The 17,856-nt window shown below is 39.1% G+C and overlaps 1 protein-coding gene across 4 annotated transcripts in view; it reads left to right on the forward strand.

Moving 5' to 3' along the window:
* The window catches only part of TRAPPC9 (trafficking protein particle complex subunit 9), a 538,771-nt gene that overhangs the window by 105,725 nt on the left and 415,190 nt on the right, over window positions 1-17,856 (forward strand). For all 4 annotated transcript variants that reach the window (XM_054191250.1, XM_054191249.1, XM_054191251.1 and 1 more), the window contains one exon: window positions 6,137-6,261. In XM_054191250.1, coding sequence (XP_054047225.1) covers window positions 6,137-6,261 — 125 coding nt within the window. The remainder of the gene's footprint in view (window positions 1-6,136; window positions 6,262-17,856) is intronic.

Genomic DNA, 17,856 nt, shown 5'->3' on the forward strand with positions numbered 1-17,856 from the left:
GAACCTCTGCGGTGTCCTGGCTTCAGTGGTAAGATCATTTAAGGGTTTCCTTGCCACAGAGTTTGAGATCACAGCAGTTGTGATGCACTTGTGGAAAAGGGTATATATTTTTGTCACCTGGATCAGGCCAGTGCTGGTTGTGCGGCGCGGCGTTACGAGGGAGCCGTGTACGAGAACAGGATGGAAGCTGTCCCGTGCCAGCGCTTTCTTCAGTGCTTCATCATCAGGTTGTAAATCTACAGGTGTAACTCCCTTCTTAAACTTTCCCGGATTCATATATGAAATTGTGTAGGATTCTTCTGTGCAGTGTGCTGTGAAAGTGGCTAATGAAGTTAAATTGACAATTTACTTAACATTTGAGAGGAGAGAGGAAATGCTGGTAAGAGACTTTGCTCTGTTGTGACAGCAGCGACTGCAATGTTGGAAAGGCAAGCTGTGTTTTTGCAGTTACCATGGAAAAAGTGTTGGTCATGTGCTGTTACCATGGAAATATTCGATGTGGATTCTAGAAATTAGGAAGATTTCTGGACAGAGTAGAAAGACAATTGTTCTTTTTATAGTGAAAGGCTGCTCAAGCTGTTTGACGGTATGGATTGACGAAAGAAAACTGTGGAGGGTTTAGCATGTTCAAATCTCTAAACTTCACGACAGAAAATAAAACGTATGAAGTCTGAAAAAATATAAATGTCAAATAATTCAAAATTTCCAGTGAGATGCTTCATTGATGGATCTAAATTTTTCAATTATCCGTTTTCTTCTGCCATCGTGAAGTTCTGCACCCTACCAGGGCTTTTAACAGAATGTGTTTCCTGACTCTGTGGTGACTAATGTATCGCAGAGGAGCTGGGCAATGTCCGACCAACTCTGCTGCCTCGTCAAAGAAGAGGAAAAAGCTAAATAATTTAAAAAAAAAAAATAAAAATTGCTAACAGCAGAACGTTAATTTTTTTTCTCTCCCCTGGCAGAGAAGTCCCCTTGCACAGTCAAAGTTGTGAAGGGCTGAGTCATTTGAAGTATAAGACAGTGCCTGGCGCCGGGCTCTGTGTTATAGCCCATGTTTGAGTGCCACAGATTTGAAAGAGAAAGTCGAATCACTTGTTGGTTACCTTAAACTTTCCTTGTAGCCTGAGGCAGAATCGGTGTTTACTTTGCCATCTTACCTCCTTTTGCCGGTACAGTGTGCAGATTGAAAAAAAAATTCTCTCTTCTCCGGTTGAAAGGTTTAAACCAGCCCTTGTCTTTTCGTTTTCTTAGGGGAAAAAAAAGAAAAAGGTTTTTTTTTTAAAAAACAAAACAATTAAGAAAGGCATTAGTTGTATATCCATGATGGTTTTTTAGGTATTATCTATTCCTTTCTCAAAGAAAGGAAAACTTGTGCCTTATATGAAATAGAAAATCTGACTAATGCTGTGCAGTTTTTCATGCTTGGTTCTTTTCATCTTTTTCTTTGCAATTTTATGCACCAACCAGTGTCAGCTTTTGTTCTAAATATAGAACTGGGGAAAATCATTCATCAATTTGAAAAGAATTCTTTTTCCTCAGGTAAAAGTTTTTATTTTGATTAAAAAAGGGTGGATTTCAAAGCCTGCTATCGAGTAGATTTATGGTCAGTTTTGTTGGCAGGCTGTCTTGAACTTTACAGTGTATTATTGCCTCAAATCTTAGGCTAGTAAGTATGTTTGTTTTAATAGTAGTTGGCTTTTAAGAGATGCTGAGAGCTGGTCTGCGAGTGGTTTGATACCTCGTTATTTCTTGTGGAAGTTTGAAATAAAACACCTGTGAGCCCATAGAAGAGTCTTTTAGTGCTCTCATCTCCCTTCCTTTTCCCTGGTCTTCATGGGCTAGATTAGCGCATGATTTAATGTAGTTACCTTGTAAGAGAAAAGGCTTTCTTAAATTTCAGTTGAACGTTAACAAAAACTACTAAGTTTAGCTGATGTGTTTTCCAGGATAGTCATATAATAACTTGTACGATTGTCTTCCCATTTGTGCTACCCTGTTCAGACTTACGCCTTCTGATTTTTTTTTTTTTTTATCATTTAGATGCTGCTGATTGATTTTTCTGCCGTGGAACCCACATGGAACAAATATGTTTTAGAATTTAATATTAATAAACGGTCTTAGTTTCAACATTCATAGAGATTAAAAGAAGAATTCTAACAATGAGGAAAACCAGGCTAATGCTGCCTGTGTTTCTAAGTAGTACAATGTGGACGTGTTCCTTTCATGCTCTGGTTTGCTGGCAGGGGTTTTTTTTGTTTGTTTTATCGGGTTTTTTGTTTGTTTGTTTGTGTTTTAACATTTAAATCATTCACAGGTTAACCTGGAAAAGAACAACCGTGAAGGTGAAAAAAGAAGGTGGGGTGGGGTTTGGCCTAGATGATCTTTAAAGGTCCCTTCCAACCCAAACCATCCTATGAAAATGCACGGTTTATTTTAGAAGCTAATCATGGAAATACAAACCTTTGGGATGTGTAACTGGAACTACTCTTTCTTGAATTTCAGACATCGTGATGCCTTATCTTTGTTGTTCTTATCTATGGTGCCGTCTAAAAGATGGAACAGGTATTACATCATGTGTTACTTTGATAGACCTACGCAAGTCACTTTAATATCTGTCCCTTAACAGTAACCTATTAATAAATTTGCTACTGAACAGTCCAAAGCAGTGTTTGCATGTGGATAAACAAATTTATACACAGTAAGTTTTGATTAATTTGTAGTAAAGCTACATTGCACAGGCAGAGTGTTCTCACCGGCGTGTCCTGCTCGACCCCAGTAACTAATACAGCAGGATATTCAGTGCTTTGGCATTATGCTTGAGCAAAGATAGAACATTGGAAAATACAGTGTTAGTCTCTCACTTTTAAATTCTTTCAGACTGTCCGTTGAGGAATGCTTGATCTGTGCTGGCTCTCTGATGGCGGCTGGAAACCGCCTGGCAAAAAGTGGTTCCATCAGATGGTTGGCAAATCCAGGTTCTGAAAATTCATTAGGGGCTTTGTTGTATTTGGGTCTTACATCTAACGAAACTCTAAATGCCTGATCTTGAATGTGTAGTACACGTGTCTGATCGCAGGCAGCTTTTTTCTTTTCTTGCCTGGTGATCTCACTATAATTCCTTATTTAGAATTGCTGGATTTAGCGACTAAAGGCTGTATCTACATTAAGAAGATGCACTATGAATAGATTGGTAGGTAGAAGCACTTGGTACTAAAGCTTTTACAGTACTCTGTGGTGTGATTCAGGTATTTTATCTGTAGCCAGACTGTTCTGGTCCTCTGGATAAAATAACCCCTCCACACGTGACCCAAATTTGGTTGAAGGGCTGCTTGTTGGTTCAGACTATTATGCCCCCATTAGGGATTGGAGTAAATTACATGTGCTCTGGGATTAAAATCTTTGATTTTGGTTTGTTTACGCCAAAAAGAATCTAGTTTGTATGCACTGAAATTGCTCTGCAAACCCAAAGTAGGTGGGGATGGTGATGAGATTGGCTTCAAAACCATGCACCAAAACACAGGGTTTGGCAAAGTCCATCCTGTTGCACAAAGACTTATATCTAATGAACATTAAACATAAATATGACAACTTTTGCTGTGAGTTGAGGGGGGAAAAAGGCAGTTTTTCATGCGCTCCACACAAAAATTGATACGTGTTTTATTTAGCTACTAGTTCTTTTGCTTCTGTGCGAAGGTCACCAGAACCATCACAATAATTTTCCCTTCCTTTAAGTTTCCCTTCCTTAAAATTCCCTTCCTTTAAAGCACTAAGAATTGTTTCTGTGATCATTCCTTACGCTATGTCAGTGGTAGCATCTCGTACCATCTTCTGAAGGATAGTTCCTTGGCCCTTGGGGAGCCAGTAGTGTGCTGTGGCAACTGCAAGAATGGCAGTGGAAGCCTGGAGAATGTCGTGGTTTAACCCCAGACGGCGGCTGCGCACCAGGCAGCCGCTCACTCACTCCCCCCTGGCCCCCAAGGGGATGGGGGAAGAATTGGAAGGCTAAAAGTGAGAAAGAAACTCGTGGGTTGAGATAAAACCAAACCATTTAATAATTAAAAAAAAAAATAATAAGAATAATTAAAAAAAAAATTAAGGAAAAGAAAAAAAATAAGAAAGGAAAATAATCCCCAAGAAAGACAAGTGGGGCAAATGAAAACAATTGCTCACCACCAACTGACTGATGCCCAGCCTGTCCCCGAGCAGCAGCCTGCCTGCCGACCTCCTTTCCAGGTTTATCGCTGAGCATGACGTCATATGGTATGGAATATCCCTTTGTCAGCTGGGGTCAGCTGTCCCGGCTGTGTCCCCTCCCAGCTTCTTGTGCACCCCCAGCCTGCTCGCTGGTGGGGCGGTGTGAGGAGCAGAAAAGGCCTTGACTCTGTTTAAGCACTGTTATCAACCCTGTTTTCAGCACAAATCTGAAACATAGCTCTCTGCTAGCTACTGGGAAGAAATTTAACTCTATCTCAGACAAAACCAGCACACCCAGCCCAAACCAGTACAAATATACGGCATCATGTCAGGCTTTGCCCACGTGAAGTGCATCAGTGTATGCGATTACGTCTTTTGCCATAATCTGGAAAGGTTATTGACCTTGTAGGAAGTCCCGAATGCTCTTGACTGAGCAGGTGATTTTGATGATAGTTGGCAATGGAAATACTAATTTTCTGAGAAACAGTAACCTTTTTTTTCACTTTTTTTTTCATATGAGATAAGTAAATTTTTAATTAAAAACTTGTGTTTTGACTAGTAAACCCCCTGAATCAGAATCTTCAAATCTGATGTTTGTCATAGTGTTGTACCTTAAAGGCTGAAGTAAGGTGCATTTTAAAACCAATTGGTGAAGGAAATTGGAAATAAAGGAATATGGGAATATACCTTTTTTTTTTTTTCTCATTTGGATACCTGGGAAGCTGGATTTTACTGAAGCAAAACCATTTCATGCTTCATCTTGTTCTTCTGGTTCCTTCTTTTGAAGAATGTATCCCAAACAGGTCCAGATTCGAGGTCATCCATGGAATTGGAAAGTGATCTTAGCAAACAGAACCTGATAGGAGCAATTTCCAAAGAGGAAATACATTTGGGTTTTGTGTAATAACCTGGTGTTTCCCGTATATTTGGATATATGTGTCTGCTGCGATAGATGGGATTTTCCCTGTGTTTAATTGGTGTTTGTGCACTGCAGTTTCTCTGCACAGAATAAAGGAACAAAATCTTGCTCTTCTTTGGATGTGAATCTAAGTAATAGCGGATTGTTAATAATAAATTGTGAATCTAGTTTTAATGTATGTTAAAACTTCATTATTTTAATTTTCTTGTTCCTCTGACTTTTTGATTCAACAGTAATTTTCACCCATTTTAATGGGTTTTGCTTAGAATGTGGCTTTGGTAGGTTGAGAAACCCAAATACGCTGCAATTTGTTTATTTACCTTCAAGTTACGCAATCCTTTCAGCAATAAAAAATACTAGTACGTTGTCGTATTGTCTTTTATTGCTATACTATAAGGCGGTACACAGACTGCTAGGAAAAACCAAACTGAGGACATTCCTCTAAGGATGTCCATTTCTGTTAAGCTTTTTGTTGGCTATTACAATGTAAGCCTTAGTTTCCATTCTGTCTTTGTTACGCGTCACAAATGTTTGATGGATTTTGACATCAGTAGATGGTAGAAAACATGACTTCTCTATTTTCAGTTCTTTTCCGCAGCACATACTTTCAGTGGAATCCGCAGGCCTTATACTGGAAGTTAGTGTACAGATATTAAGCAGTTGATAGGGTGGCTATCGTGGAAAAGCACAAACTTTTATCTTTGTTCTTGTGTAATATCATAAATTTTAGAACTAATTTTATGTTATTAACTCTGACATCTCTGTTGCGATACTTCAGATGCAGTTACCTTCCTTTCCTGTGACCTTCACTGAGTTTTGGGTGTATTCCTGTTCGAGTCTTTTTGGCTTCTAGAGAAAAATGGAGCAAAATAGTCTTTACCTTTTGTTTGGCCTTTTTGGATAAAATGTTAATATTACTTTTTGTGCATTTTCTCTCCCTTTGATAATACAGATATAGATTCGTTGAAATAAAACATAATATTAGACAAGCAAAAGTAATTTCATTTATTCTGTTTCTAGATGGCATCAGTGTTAGTGGACTTCCGCTCTCCAGTCCTTTTCGGCAGGTTGTCAAACCAAGAGTAGAGACTAAACCTCTTAATCCACAAGAAAGCAGCAAGGTTGGTGACTTCAGTCATGTGAAGGTGAGTGACATCAAAGTGAAAGATGTGGTTTTCATTGTGCTGTGTTATGGTTTGTTGTGTGAATAAAAAATTGAGTTTTCTTTGTCTCATAAATATTTCCCTTTGGAGGTTTTTTTTTTTTTTAGAACAGCTTGATGTTCTGTCTTTGGATCGTTATATTAGAACAAAGAAAGAAAAAGGCGAAACAAGATCACAGGAACAGTAGAAGGTGTAGAGTTGGTTATCAGTACGGTATACTCAAGGAGCTGTCAGTCCTTCAGCTCACGTTGCTTTCTTATGCTACATACTCTGTAGGAAGGGGCTTCTCTAGGAATTTTTGGTTTCTTTATATTAAGCTGCATGTAAAGTATTGTACCTTCTAAGCATTTTGGCGTCAAGTTCTTATCTTCACGCTTGCAGTAGTGAGCCTTTTGGAGGTGTTTGTAGAAGTAATGAAACAGAATAGTTGAGAGAGCCAGAAGAAAAGTAAATAAAAGTAGCAGGATAAAAGGACGATTGTGTGGGTAGAAGCTGCACTGTGCTTCCTGAGAGAGCAGCTTCCCGGGAGTGAGCTACTCTTTGTTTGTCTGTTGAAGATCTTACCTGTTGAAGACATAAACTTCTTGTTTTGAGCAGTAAAATAAGAACAGCTTCATACTGGCCAGATTTGCAGAAGAGATAATTTAAAATTAAAGTAACAAAGACTGTAAAAAATGTACCGTAGCACTTCATTAGTCTCTCCCGTAGCTGTGCTGAATGTTTTGCATGCCTTGTGCTTGGTGAGTTTCGTACATGGATCTGTGTTCTGAATTAATTAATTCATTCAAAATTTAGATCGAGCGTTGTACACTGCAGTATTTGGCTTAGCCTGTCTTTGGCTGAGGAGGAAAGCTTTGTTTTTTGCAGTAACTTGCTTTGCATGTGAATTTGCTTTCTTCCCAGTGAGATTATTTACAATTCTATTTGACCAATAAACAGGTGAAGCTATTAATTTTTAAATATGTTTCGTTTGGACCATTAGCACTGCTAATTCATCATTGTTTGATACTGCTGTACAAAAAGGATGATGACAGCATATTAAAGATTATAAGTTTACCATTGGTAAAGCCTTTCTTTGTATTTTATGACATAGCAAGGTATTTCCCAGTTGGTCATAAATAGAAATTGGCATGACTGAGGAAACAACCTGATATTTAAGGGAGTAAAATGTTCAGCTTTAATTTTTAAGTGTAGAACGTCTGACCTATAGGCACTTCTGACTTACGGAAGGAAGGGTACGTTACTTTGAAATTGGACTAAAAAATCCAGAAATGCAGAACTTCTTTGCATCAAATAAGTGGAAAAAAAACCCAAACAAACCCTTTTGGTGCACTTTTTGCTTGTCAGCCAGTTGTCCTGGCAACCAAGAAGTTGCAGGTTCACAATGACCCATGTGATGGTATTACGAGGACGTTGGAGACCCGTAAAGCAAGAACTCGGTTTTTAACAGTGTGTAGTGAAACACCCAGGTGGGAATACACATACTTGGTCGTGGTGTTAGCTTTGTGGAATGAGTTTTGATTTACTTAATTGGTATTTTGTGATGGAAGGACCTTGCAGGTGATCAAAACTATGTTCAATAGAGGATAAACATTCCAAGAGCATCAAGGGATTCCTTGCTCAGTAAATTTATCTGTGTATTGAGCCTGATTTGTATGGCTGCTGTGCAGCTCCCATAGCATGCCCGAAATTAGCCATTTACTGTGTTAACGTCTGTTCTAAAACCAGCTTAATCACTAACCTTGTGCTTTTTGTAATGTTTAGAAGAGATGATTTATAGAGGGGAGGGGGAAATAAAAATCAAGGTGTTAAAATAGCCACAAGTCTACAAAATTATGTTTCTAATTACTTAAATTATTATCATTCTGATCATGTATTTGCAGACAACATCCATGACAAGTGAAATATGGTATATTTTTCCAATATTTATAAAATTGTAGATGAGAAGAGAGAAAACCGCAGTAGGATATCACCACCTGTAGGGTCATTTACTGTCATAGCTCATTCCATTTTAACAAATGTCTGTTTCTGTAACTTCCATTTCTACGTACCTTGTTAATTTACTCATGAATAATAATCTTATCCCAGTTTGTTGCAGTTAAACTACTATAAACAAATCTTTGATCTTCCTGGATTAAAAATACTTATGAAGCTCAGGACTCTTTAGAGTATCTTAGAAGTATTTTTCGATTCACCGGACTGTCCACATAAAATGAAGTCTCTAGGGATATGGACATACAGAGTTGGTACTGGGCAAATGACCAGAAGAAATTAACCTGTTGTAAGTGATTTTATGTCTGCCTGCTAGTCATTCTGTGATAAGGTATTACATCCAGCTTTTTCCTCCATTGTCTACTTTTTCTGTTTAGTACTGTCTCGTTGTTTCTATTTGCTACTTCTCTCTGCATTGGCAGCGCTCTTGAGTAAGCGTGGCGTTAAAAGGACTGTAGTTTCGATATTTATCTGTCAGAGTCCCGGGATTTTCACTGATTTACTATCAGAGTCCCACCAAAGGACTTTCACTGAGTCAGATTCACAAATAATCGAAATCAGTTGTTTTATTGAGAGCGACAGTCGCAGATTCGAGATTGCCGTTGATAAATTCACTGACTACAATAGCGTTAATTACTTAAGGTTAATATTGCTAGCAAAAATAACGATAGTACAACAACCCGGGGTAGCATTCCCCGGAGGGTGAAAGACGCAGCGCTGACCCAGAAAGGCGTCCTTGCCGGGGGTGCAGGAGGGGAACGCAGCCCCTCGACTGGTCCGTCAGGTATCAAGTTGCTTCTCTCCCAGTTTAACTGTCATTTTCTCCATCCTTTTATCCCCAAAACTACAAGGTTTCCCTCCCCTAGGTGACGTGTAGTATGATTTGGGTGGAGAGACGAGTGCTATAGTCATATATGTTTAGCATGATCTCTAAAAGCTTCATTAGCACACACAGGGGTGTCAACTTTAATATGCATTTCACAGGTAACGAGGCAAAGGTCAATTACCGGGCATGGTAGCCTCTCGAGGAAACAGAGAGCTACACAAAGTCTCTGTTATCTTGATTTTACTGTCTCTTCTGATGAAAAGCAGGGCTGTCCTGGCTCCCCAAGGCTCCCCTGTTATTTATGTATCCTGCGATAGCCAGACAAGCCGTCCCTCCCCTGGGTTGCACAACCGATAGCAAAACCAGTCTTAATTGCTCTTTGAGCACAGAGACTTCACCTCATTATCCAAATTCCACAGTAAGAACCACCAGTAGCTTAAAATAAAAGCTAGATGAATTCCAAATAAAACAATCAGGCAGCTATTGTAAAGAATTGAGTCGATTAAGCATTTAAATATATAATTAGAATGTGTTCTGGTCCAGTTTTCTTGGCTGGGTTGTGAGGAATTTGCTGTATTTTTGGTTGTGACTTGCTTGGTTTTAGACTGGGTGTCTTTCCGAGTGCACGAATATATATATGCTTGTTGTCAAATACGAGGGCTTTTGCTCAGTAAGAACATTATTGTCTAAAGTGTAGCAAGCTGGGGTATGCATACCTGTGAAAGAGATGATTCAAGGGTCTCTTTGAACCTGAATCTCAAAGTATGTAATATTTACGAATGTTTTTGAGTTCCGTAGAACCTCCTTAAAAGATCCTTCGGTTCCTCTCTGTTGCTGCGGAACAATTCAGTGCTTGTGGGCTGGGGCCCATGTCCTGCCATTTGGGACCATCTCTTGATTATGTTTTAAAGTTTATCTTGTAATAATCAAGTCAATTAAAGTGGTTTTACAAGGACTAGAGTAAGAAGCAAGAGGGAGTTTTTAAGTTAAGAAATAAGATTGATCTTAAACAATTTGTACATGTGGTGAAAATGCTCTGCTGCCATTTATTCATGGTTTAGCGACAGGTGCCTGTTGTGAATATTCAGGAGGAGCAGTTATTTCTCAATCCTGTATGCTGCGCGTAAGTTACTCTTCAAATAAAGACGAATTTTTGCAAATGAAAATTAATGTAAATCAATGCTTCTCTTGTTGCTGATTCTGAAACGTCCTTGTTCAGATATTTATAAGTCTTAATGCTTAAGCCTTCCCTCCCCACTTGTTTGCCTTACAGGTTTTGTGCTTCAGCCTTGGCTGTTGCCGGTATTGCAGTTGAGCGTCTCTGCAATCTGCGTTTTCAATTTTGCTACAGGCTGTCTTCTAATAAACCAGTCACCGGCTGCTGGAAATGACTGTTATAATGATCTCATAAATTCAGTGTAAAAATTGCTTTATGACCTCATCATAAAGCTTGCTTATAACCTCAAGCTGAATAGAATAGCACAGTGAATATTATGTTTGGATGTACTCTTTGCTGCTGCTCACAGTAGTTGTGGTGAGCGTTGTCTAAAACCTTGGTTGTTCTAGGGTGCATCTGTAGGACAGAGTTAGCCCCTGCTCAGCTCCACATTGCTGCGGTTATACTGGTCTGTGAAATAATCTGTTTTAAGGCTGAATCTGTTATTTTTTGAGTAACGCTGCAGCGCGTTTAGATATTCAGCTATTCCATGTCTTAATGCAAAAGCCGCAGAGAGAAATTTAAACAAATATCACAATCTCTCAGCAAACAGTCTGTTATTTTTAACCTGGGGAATTCTGTACTGGCTTTCATGCTTGGAAGCTGAGTTTGTTTGGTTTAGTCTAGTGCTTCTCAGTGTCGGAAGAGACACATTCTTACTCCATGCTACATATTACGGATTTGAGGTTTAGCGCAGTCTGATCCGTGGAAATTTGGTCCTTAAAGTCACAATGATTACCATCAGGCAATGGTAATTCATTGGTAGTTCCTTTTTGTCACAAGATGAAAAAGGAGAATTATTCATCAAGATATCTCGGTTCAACAGAATGACCATGGTTTCTTTGGAAGACATCTTCTGGGATTAAGAAATGCTACATGACCCTAACTGGACGAAAGACCAAATCAAGAATTAATTGGGCGAAGAAAACCTTGAAAGCATATTGTGGGTTTTTTTTTAATCTTGGTTTGAGCTGTTAAACACAGACGTTGGTTACTGGCCGGTTGTGTGGCAGACTGAGGGCCGGTTTATAATTTATAAGGGCCTCAGCTGACTTATTTATTTGGTTTGAAACTTGTATGTTCAGGAGGATTTGCCTCTGCATACTGAACATGAGCTGTAATTCTAGCGATTCAACAGAAACTGGAGAGAATTGAAGGGTTCTCATGGAACTACTCTGTTCCTGCACTATCAGTAAATGGTAGGAAGTCTTAAAATACGGTACGTAAAGCTAATCTAACTTAATATACCATCTTTAGTGTATCTTTTCTAATTTAGTCAGCAGTATGTTAAAATGAGATACAGGCCTTAATTGGATTTTTTTCCGTGCAGTTCTCAGGCTCTACTCTTCTAGTACGAAAGTGTACTGTTAATTGAGATAAACTTTGTATTGTTGATACTTTAAGCTCAAACCGCTTTTACCCGAAAGCCTTAAATCTATTCTAAGTTTAAGCCCTTAAACAGAACAAGTTGGATTTTTCTTTTTTTTTTAAACTTTTAAATAATTCTGGATCCTGCTGAAGTTAGTGGGGTTGTTGAATATACGGAGCATGATGGAAATTTAGATTCCTTCCTTTTGGTTGGCTAAACGTGAATTGAGGAATGAGATCTTAGGCACAAGCATCTAATCCAAGTTAGATGTTCTGCTTCCCCACTGTTCTATTTTGGAATTCAGTACTGTGTTTGTAAATTCCGTGGCTTTGAGTTCTCCTTCAGTATTAAACCTATCAAGTCTTATGAAGAAAAAAAAAAAGGTAGAGAAGCTGTGGCTGCCCCATCCCTGGAGGTGTCCAAGGCCAGGCTGGATGGGGCTTGGAGCAGCCTGGTCTGGTGGGAAGTGTCCCTGTCCAGGGCAGGGGGTGGGAACTGGGTGATCTTTAAGGTCCCTTCCAACCCAAACCATTCTGTGATTCTATGTCTTTCAGCTTTCAGGCCTGTAAAAGAAAAAAAATCCCAAACAAACCTCTTTCTCCTCTCAAGTTGATTTTTATCAAAATACTCTTTTCTTGTTTTTTTTTTTTTTTTAGAATTAATTGACAGTGGTGAGATAAGTGTCAGAAAGCCAGTCACATTTCCTGAAGTCTGCTCAGTTTGGAACCGTGAGCCAGATTAACCTTTGCCAGGTCAGCAAGGCGTTTTTTATTGCCTTTCTGGCTTAGAATTGCCTTTTCCCTGGAGTTAAAGAGGATAATAACAGTAGAGTTGTTCTGCAAAAATGCGAGGGGGCTGGATTTCTGGTCATTGGTACGTGCCTGGCAAAATTTGCTTATGATCTGGATTTGGATGAAAGCCTGAAGCTTTTGATTAGTCTGAGTCTAAAGGCTCTTAACTTTCCTTCCCTGCGCAGTTTGGCATTGCTTATATTCCTTTAAGTGTTTTTTGGGTTTTATAAATAGTTAGTTCAATGTTCAGCGCTATTTCTGCTCACGAACCCTCTTCCTCTTCTGTGAATTGTTCCATCAAGAAATGAACACTCTGTTGTGCCCTAGAGAGGATTGAACATGAAGAAAATATTTTACTAGAGCTATTCTCTAGAGCCATGGGAAAAATAAATTTGCTACTCCCCCCTGGATTTGAATAAATTCGATTCATTCATCTCATCTGGTATTTTACATTCAGTATTACTGCTGTAGTAGCTGCAATTTCAATTCAACGTATTTTACAACTTCAAGTACTTCCTATTTTTGCCATTTTATTTGACTTCAAAGCAGCATTAAAAATTTTATATTGTTCGAAAAAAATTTGGATAGGTTCACCATCTGCCTGTGAAAAGCGCTGTTTTCTTCAAACGTTTTTCAGTGTCACTCAGTAAACAAGAGATGATAGTCTACTTATACCCAAACAAATGTCTCATCAAGGGTGGCTGCAGCCGGTACAATGCACTGTAGAAACCAGACTTCATCTATCTTTCTCTCTTGTCTAAAGATGAACGAAGACAAATTAAAGTTGACATCAACAGGATAAACAGAGCTTATGCGAGCAGTAATAGACTCTACAGTCATGAGAGCTTCTTTCCCTGAGGAGAGATCCATGGCCATCGTTGGCCCTGTTACTCAGCTGCAATAAAGTCCTGCCGCTGTCGTTGGGATGTGTCAGTATCTTTCGAGATGAACGATTTCTGGTATTTTTTCATCAGCTTGCCAGACTACATTTGAGTCATTAAGGTAGTCAGTGAGCATCAACAGCAGACATCATTTGTATGTATCTGTTACCCGTGTTCGGAGTGTCCCAGTGCTGTCACGTGGGAAATATTTCAGGCAAAAGGAGTTCCCTCTGAGCGGCTGTTGTCACTCGGGAGGTAGCGGTAGATGAACCCGTTTGAGGATGGGGATACCCTGAGATCACTCTGAAGTCCGAAAATTACTTTGGATTGTTTATCATAGTAATACCGAAGAAGTGCTCTCTACAAATAGAACAGCAGTAGGTGGTTACTTCTATAACGACGTTATGGTAAGAAAGCAGAAAATCTTAATATTGAGGTATTGAGGTGGGTTTATGTAGGAGGGTATCGGCTGTATAGAAAGTGAAGAGAAAAGTGGAGAGGGAGGTGACTGGGTTAAAGTAATGGAGAAAAATAAAAGGCGGGCTTATGTGAAGTCTTGCTAAGGTGAAAACTTGAAGGGGGGAAAGGGTTGGAACAAACATTTAGAATAGGGTGGTGAAAGTCCAGTCAGCTCTGTAAGAAATTTTAAGAATAATTAGAAATTGAGAGGTTTGTCTCAGTGTTCTGCTTGCGTTGGACGATACATTTCCTCACAGAGGACAGAGATCACCTGTAGCCTAGAGCTCTCGGAATGTAAACTGCTCTGCGCCACATGGTCAGTGTCCCAAATTCAGGATACCTCTGGATTCAGGATATTCAGGATACTTCAGTTTAGCGCTTGTGAATTCTTGCATGTTTAGTTTTCCTCCTTCATGAGGACAAATGAGGTAGGTCAGATACGGGGTTTAGACCAAAGGCCACTCTTTATTTCAGGTGCGTCATTTATTTGTACATTTTTACAACTCTTGCCGGTTGATCTCTGGCAGTCGAGATGGTGCGGTAGCCCTCACGATTGCTTCTGCCAAATGGAGAGCGTTTCAGCTCCGAGGTAAGAGTGCGGTTCATCGGCCTTCCGAAGACTCACTCTACTGATTAGACTTAATTCACAACAACGAACTGCCTTTTGTCGGTACTCGGCTTCCCTGCTCATGCTTTGGATTTGGTCTGAATGGCCAATTTAAAGTGTTTTTTCATCTTGTCTGCAGGTGGATTTTGATTCATTGACCGTGCTCCTAAAATGAGAGTATATAGTCCAGGTCTGAGTTGGAAGCCCTGGAGCATAGTGGGTATCATGCTATGCTTCAACTAATAAATCCTTTCTTTCAACAGTGCTTATTTTATTCATAGCGCTGTACTTCTTTGGCTACGTGTCTTCCAGTTCCTAACTGACTCGTGTTCAGTCAAATCAGGTTCTGGACAGAGTGAGCTGAAGTATGTTTATGAAAAAAGCTGTAGGTAAGATTTAAAAGATCTGGTTTTGCCCGAAGTGTAGAAAATCTTACTCTGCAACACAAGAATTCTTCCAGGATGGCTGACCTGAAAATGTGGAAGAGGCTTGTGTTCTAAGTGGAGATAAGTGGAGACCCTTTCAAGCATTTGATACTTAGATTTTGATTATAATAGAAATTCTGGATATTCTATTAACTTCGTGGCCAAATGTGTTTTCACGCTTCATCCTTACGAAGATTTATGCAGTATTTTCATCCGTTTCATTTATGGGTGTTGATAAACTTGGAATTTTACTGTGCTCGTTTTCACCAGGCTCATCGTGATAATTTCTAGTACTTTAACTTAACCAGGAATGTGGAATTGCCTGGAAGGAAGGCAGCTACTCTGGGGGGAGAACGTGGTGGTGGAAGCTGAAATGCACCAGGAAACAGAACTGGGGAGACACGGTGAGAGGGCAGCTCTGATCAGCTGGAAAGTTCTCTAGCGCCTGCATAAATTGATCCAATGAAGTTGTTCATGTGCTTTTGAATGTCATGATCGAGATTATATTTCAACCTACGTGAGTGTGGTATTAAACGCAGGGAGTGTCATACAGGTGCTGTCTTACTACAGTATAACTGTAACCTACTTTAAGGACGTTATTGTTCCTGACATGGAATACCAAATAATGCCGTTTACTGAACATACGAGAGGATTTTATTCAAATCTTTAGAGCTATCCATAGAAGAAAAATGTTACACAATGTAACATTAGATTTTCAAGGTAATGTGTGTCTTGTATCAAGCAGTTGGAGAAAAGCTGGAATTGTATTTAAAGCAACTTAATGGATTTGGGTTATTCTTTTCTGCAAAGCAAAATTTTGAATATGAGGAATAGATGGAATCATGCTTTTTATTTCCGTTTGAAACTACTGTTATTTCATCTGTTTCAAAATCCTGTTGCTACTTAGTGTGACATGAAGTTGTCCTCAGTTGAGTATCTGTGCATTCTGTTTAGTAACCTTGCATTTGTGAGTTGTTCCGTGTAAGTTCAGTAAAATTCATGGCTGCATTTTCATTTTTAGCTAGATATTAAACTCTTAATCCTTTTACATGTGCTGTAATACAGTCAATATTCTAAGAACTAGCGTGAACAACTTCTGTTCTACCACAATTGAATTTGTGCAGTTCCATAGGTGCCTTAGCAATGCTAAGGGCCTTCCATCTGCAGTTCTCCAGCTCGCCTTACATCCCCTGCTTGATTCACCCTTTTCTTCCTCCCTTTTCTCTCATTTCACCATGTAGGTTTTAATTTATAACTCCATACTAAGATCTCCTCGCCCTTAGCCTCGTAGCTGTTAGTTTATTTAGAGACTAGTAGACGACACAGTAGGCGGATCACATACCAAATAAATACTACTCGTGTGGTTTACTTTTTTGTGTCTGTTTGCCTTCTTGTTTTGCCCCTGAAAATAAGGGAGACTAGTTTGTTATAGCTCTGGAAAACTGCTACCTGGAGGAAATAGTTTTTCTAACTTCGGAGTGATTTAGTCAGAAATACAAGTTTGCGTGCGGCATTGTGAACGTAGATTATGGTTCCTTTGACTTAGAGCCTAATAATGATGCTGTATTACTTCCCCTGAAACAGTAACGAATCGCCTACCTCCAGAAATCCTTCTGATGTGATAGTCTTAACCAAATGAGCTTGTAAATGGTCATTTAGGATAAAAATGATGTTTTCTTCAGAAGAATGGTTTGTGAGAGAGGAGGTGTGCTCTGCAAATTATGATAACTGAAACAGTTACTCCATAAATGTAATACCACTTCTGATGCCGTGCAGGAAATGCATCCTGATCATCTTCACATCCAAACCCGCCTGCTTAGGCTTTTATTTCATTAATAGCTGGCGGTGCCAAACAGCGTCTCCATCTCCTCGATTCATTTATGTAGCTGCTGCTATCAACGGTTTTTATTTACGCTTCTTTGTCTAGAGCCAAATACCAATACCCTCTTTCAATATATGGAAGAAGACGTGGATATGAAAGGGTAATTTATGTTCTTTTTCCTCTCTTTGGAGTATTTTCTTCTGATGACTAAAATTTAGTTCTTACGTTATGAAACGGTCAAGTTCAAAATGTGATGACCTAGAAGTTTGCTACTGAAGTTGATTTCAACTTCATGTTACGTTTTCGCTTAAATATTCCTCATCCTGCATATGGTAATACCTTCTTATCGAATGTTCGATGGAATTTTTTGAGAGTACATAGATTTTATCAATACAGTCTTTTTCTGTGGTCTTGTAACGACAGGGATCCAGTGCATTGAAATAATAATAATGAAGACTAGCTTTTCTGAAGGCTGAGGTGTAGGCCAAATACCACGTGTAAGACTTTCTTAGCAGCGTATCCTTGATTGGTTTAAAATTACTTATGCTTTTGCATTAGTTTTTATTCTGTTCTTTTTAAAATATGTAGATCAGTTCTTTTTCTCTCAATTTGAGAATAAATAGATCTGCAAGCAAGTTCAGTTTCTTAAGTTTTCAAATAACTTCCTTCTTGAAATGTTCTTGATTTCTCCATCGCAGACACAGATCATGGTTGTGCAGGGAGGTTTGCTCTGGTTTTTGGGGAACTAGCCAAAGGAGTTAAAGTGCATCGTCATAAAAAAGTAGAATCTTTGGACTGCAGATCTTCTGTTCAGCTAAAAGTGGCGTTCTTAATAGCTGCCTTGCCCAGGAGTAAGAGAAAGAGAATGAAGTTTAGTAATTTATCACTATGGGGACTTCACAAGAGTAGGTCAAGTGTGGTAGTTATCTGCAGAAGAAATTGGAAACACAGAAAGTGATAGCTGTAATTGATGCCAAGCCATTTTGGAAAGGGCACATCAGAATCTGCTTTACTAACTTCGTTTCACGTAGGGAAGCGGCTGGATAATCATCACAGCGGGCTCCGCATTTACTGTTTATGGGGTAAACCAGGTTTTAAATGTCACAGGTTGCAATTTTTTAATAAGATGGTTTGGACTAATATTCTCATTGAGGGGTTGCTTAAGAGAATTCCAGTGTTATTTTTTTTA

The sequence above is a fragment of the Rissa tridactyla genome, chromosome 2 (assembly GCF_028500815.1).
Source record: "Rissa tridactyla isolate bRisTri1 chromosome 2, bRisTri1.patW.cur.20221130, whole genome shotgun sequence".
NCBI classification, from domain to species: Eukaryota; Metazoa; Chordata; class Aves; order Charadriiformes; family Laridae; genus Rissa; species Rissa tridactyla.